The sequence below is a fragment of the Seriola lalandi genome, unplaced genomic scaffold (assembly GCF_002814215.2).
Source record: "Seriola lalandi dorsalis isolate HSWRI2012SDOR001 ecotype SW California unplaced genomic scaffold, Sedor1 jcf7180002054778, whole genome shotgun sequence".
In the NCBI taxonomy this organism is placed as follows: domain Eukaryota; kingdom Metazoa; phylum Chordata; class Actinopteri; order Carangiformes; family Carangidae; genus Seriola; species Seriola lalandi.
Window position 1 is genome coordinate 115,219 of NW_019525331.1, and position 4,265 is coordinate 119,483.

A 4,265-nucleotide genomic window follows, 5' to 3' on the forward strand; every position below is an offset into this window, starting at 1 on the left:
TCCATCTCTTCCATTAAACAATAACTTCTGTTCATTAAAGAGTCACTGTGATTGACAGCTGTCTTCAAACAACTTCTGTGCTGGGACTTTCAAGACTTTCGATTAGCTTAGTTAGTTTGGTTAACTAGGTTTTTGTTTTGGGTGATGCTATGGACACATGAGGTTATTTATGTAGGTCGACAGGTTTAGGACCAGCATGCACCTGGGGGAGCAGGGAACATGATCTCTGTGTGGATGAATAAATCTAAAGTGCAGCAGGTTTGTTTGAATGGTGTATAACCACAGCCATCTTTGTTTCCTCTCCACAGGCATCCTGAGGGAAGTGACCACACACTTCACTGTGGACGCTCGCGCTCACTACAAGAGCGGCGGCGGCCAGATCAAAACCTGCATCTCCAACCCTTCCGGCGCCAACACCGACACTTACATCACCGACAAGGGAGACGGGACGTACAGGGTGGAGTACACGCCGTACGAGGACGGTGAGGACCAGACCTCAGACCACATGGGCCGCTGTGTGTTGGAGCTGAACCCACCACAGTTCATTAGCAGACACGGGGGGGGGGGCTGCTGGTTTATGGATGTTTGTTTTTCCAAAGCAACACATCATAACAGTGAAATTAATGAGCCTGTGGCTTTAATAAAGCTTCTGTTTCCCTCCGAGACGGTAACGAGAGCCAGGCTAACGAGCCGCCTGTGGCTCTGACACTAACGTGCTAACTCAGCTAACATGATAGATACTGTAGAAGTCTGTACTTTAACATTGAAGAGTCAACATGTAAACTAGCAGCATGCACATGGTAACAGACACAAGGTGATTGACAGTGTGTCTGCATGTTAATGATGGAACCAGCTGACTCTAAGATCAGGTAACATGCTGACTTTATATAATAACACAGGGATTATATGATAACAAACCTTATTTAACACTTTTCTTAACAAAGTTACAGAGAACTTTACAGCAAGAAACGAGGAAATAAAAACATCAATTGAAAACAAAAGAAAACAAACATCATAAAACTGAAAATATAAATAAAACACAACAACATATGAAATATTCATAAAAAACTTTCTGATAAATAATGTTTATAGAAGAGTTATGCTTCCTGTCTGATCTCAGCACAGACCTGGTCGCCTTCAGTCACCAGCAGAGTCTATATAAGTGTAAATGTCGGTCTATAACTTGTAAATATAGTGAAGCTCTGACGTGACCTGAACCCAGAGAGTAAAATAAATCCGGCCCAGACTCGGGCCACACGCTCGTATACTCCCGCTTCCTCGGCCTGAATCTGGCTCTTATTCAGCATGATTGTTGTGCACAGTATGGTACAGATGGTACTTCCACATCTGGACCAGTTCTGACACACAGACAGAAAATCTTCCAGCTGTCATCTACACCAGAGGATCACAGCTGGAATCTGCCCAGATGTGGACGTATACGGGCCGGACTCGGGCCGAGCAGCCAGGCAGCATTCACTTTCCTACAAGAGCCTGACAACCAAACAAAACGGTCGCTTCCTGTCAGTCAGAGTTGGATATTAAACCTAGATAGTAATGTTCTTATATTTGTAGTATTCGTAGTATTCGTAGTATTCGTAGTAAATGAAGCAGAGCTGAAGACACGAGTGGAGCTGTGACAGACTCTGATGAATGAAGTCCAGTCGGTAGTGACGGGTGAAGCAGAGAGCAGGACGATGGACAGTGTATTAATAGCTGCAGCCTGTCCTCTCTCAGCAGATGCTTTTCCACTGATAGTAATGTGTGACACATCCGAGCCCCACTGCATTGTGGGACAGAAATACTCAGACTGGTATTTAGAGGAAGGTGTGTCGTCTTCTGTCGGTCTGAAACACTGATACAGAAATACATGTGTAGACTGTCATGAGAGGTTGCTGGTTCAACACCCCACAGTACGAAACAGCCAATCAGATTCATTTATTTATCCGTGGGAGGAGCTGAAACTGGTTCAGTCTCCCCAATGATGAACCAGCTCTTACTGTAAAACATCTGTCTCCATCTGCAGGTCTGCACCTGATCGAGGTCTTGTTTGATGAGGTCTCGGTGCCGAAGAGTCCCTTCAGGGTCTCGGTGACCGAGGGTTGTGATCCCAGTCGGGTCCGGGCCTACGGTCCGGGTCTGGAGGAAGGACTGGTCAACAAACCGAACCGCTTCACCGTGGAGACCAGGTGACTTCATCCTATCACTTCAGAGCTGTCACACAAACCTGAAAGTGTCCAACTAGTCCAGTCCCTCAGAACCTCCCTCCTCTCTCCTCAGGGGTGCTGGGACCGGGGGTCTGGGTCTGGCCATCGAGGGTCCGTCTGAGGCCAAGATGTCCTGTAAGGACAACAAAGACGGCAGCTGCAGCGTGGAGTACATCCCCTTCACTCCTGGAGAGTATGACGTCAACATCACCTTCGGAGGTCTACCTATCCCAGGTAACAGTCTGCCTCAACTAACCCAGGACTCAGACCGAGTCCAGGTCCAGAGACCCGCAGAGTACTGACTCCACTGTCTGTGCTGCAGGAAGCCCATTTCGCGTCCCGGTCCGGGAGCTGGTGGATCCCAGTAAGGTCAGGTGTTCAGGTCCTGGACTGGGAAGTGGAGTCAGAGCTCACGTCCCTCAGACCTTCACCGTAGACAGCAGCAAGGCTGGGGTGGCCCCCCTGGAGGTCCAGCTCTACGGGCCGACAGGTAAGACCACAAGATACCTGTAAGAGTCCTCTTCACCTGTGAGAGTCCTCTTCACCTGTGAGAGTCCTCTTCACCTGTGAGAGTCCTCTTCACCTGTGAGAGTCCTCTTCACCTGTGAGAGTCCTCTTCACCTGTGAGAGTCCTCTTCACCTGTGAGAGTCCTCTTTACCTGTGAGACTCAGCAGGTCTTCAGTGAGTCCACAGACCTTGACCTTGACCTCCTGTGTCTCCTCAGGTGTGGTCGAACCCATCAGCATCACTGACAACGGTGACGGGACTCACACAGTGAATTACACTCCCGCCAACGACGGCCCGTACACGGTGTGTGTGAAGTACGCCGACCAGGAAGTCCCTCGCAGGTCAGTCCTGAACAGATTCCCTTGAGTCCTGGTCCTCCTGGTCCTGGTCTAACCTCTCAAACCGTCTCAGTCCTTTCAAGATCAAGACGTTACCGGCCCACGATGCCAGTAAAGTTCGGGCAAGCGGTCCAGGTCTCAACGCGTCCGGGGTCCCTGCCAGTCTGCCGGTGGAGTTCACCATCGACGCCCGGGACGCAGGGGAGGGACTGCTGACGGTCCAGATCCTGGTGAGTCCCAGATTCCTGTCCTGGCGTAGACTAGATCAGAAAGACCAGATACATGAAGGGTCACACCGAAACCTGCTCTGAATCCAGAACCTGTAGAGTCTCTGTCTTCATCATCTTCCTGTTCAAAACTGTGGACACGAAAAAGTTTCAGAATAAAAGTCCTGGTCCTGTGAGGTTTAGAGAGACTTTTCCTTGTTAACTGAATAAATGATTCTAGAAAACTAAAGTTTAATAATTGAATAATAATTGAAAAAATAAAGCAGTGAGCAGGTGATGAGGACCCAGCTTCAGTACAGATGCTCTGGACTCGGATCCATCACACCGGCGCTCATTACTGTAACTGTCGATCTTCTTTCACTAATAAAACACAGAAGTCTAATGTCATGAGCAGGTCGTTCATAGTTGTAAGATGTGACACTTGTGCGTCGACTTCTGTCAGAAACTTCCTGGTAATTTACAAATAAACAGCTGAAAACTTCAGGGAAATTATGAGGAAAGTTTCAGGGAAAATAAAGAAGCTGTGAAAAGAAAGTGTTTGTAGAATTAAAGTCGCTGCAGATGATAACATAAATGTGGAGGCGTAGACCTGACGTTACTCTGCAGCAGACAGGTGGGGGTGTTCGACCTGCTGTCCTCCAGGTGATCAATAAAGTTTCGATTGAACGGAGGTGAAGCTGTTGACCTGAATGTGATCTCAGTCTGTAGACCAGCTCTCTCCCCCTCTCTTCTTGCTCTTGTCTGAACTGTGTCTGTGTTACTGACTCTTTTAACCCCCCCACACTCTCCATGTGACGTCCTGCTGGGCCGGCGGGGTCGGGGGCCGGGGCCGGGGGCCGCTGCAGGGTCCGGACGGGTGCGGGAGAGAGGCCTCTGTGTTTGTGGAGGACTGGGGCAGGAGGGTGTGGGAGACTCATATAGTAAAGAAAACCATCCCCTTCAGTATTGTGAAGAGAGGCTGTGTAAGGCCTGCACTCTTTCACCCCCC

General features: G+C 49.1%; 1 protein-coding gene across 8 annotated transcripts in view; it reads left to right on the top strand.

The window, feature by feature from the left end:
• LOC111669172 (filamin-C-like) overlaps positions 1-4,265 on the top strand; it is a 47,612-nt gene that overhangs the window by 28,918 nt on the left and 14,429 nt on the right. For all 8 annotated transcript variants that reach the window (XM_087179074.1, XM_023425425.2, XM_023425431.2 and 5 more), the window contains 6 exons: positions 309-482; positions 2,024-2,186; positions 2,278-2,438; positions 2,527-2,694; positions 2,930-3,053; positions 3,124-3,280. In XM_087179074.1, coding sequence (XP_087035200.1) covers positions 309-482; positions 2,024-2,186; positions 2,278-2,438; positions 2,527-2,694; positions 2,930-3,053; positions 3,124-3,280 — 947 coding nt within the window. The remainder of the gene's footprint in view (positions 1-308; positions 483-2,023; positions 2,187-2,277; positions 2,439-2,526; positions 2,695-2,929; positions 3,054-3,123; positions 3,281-4,265) is intronic.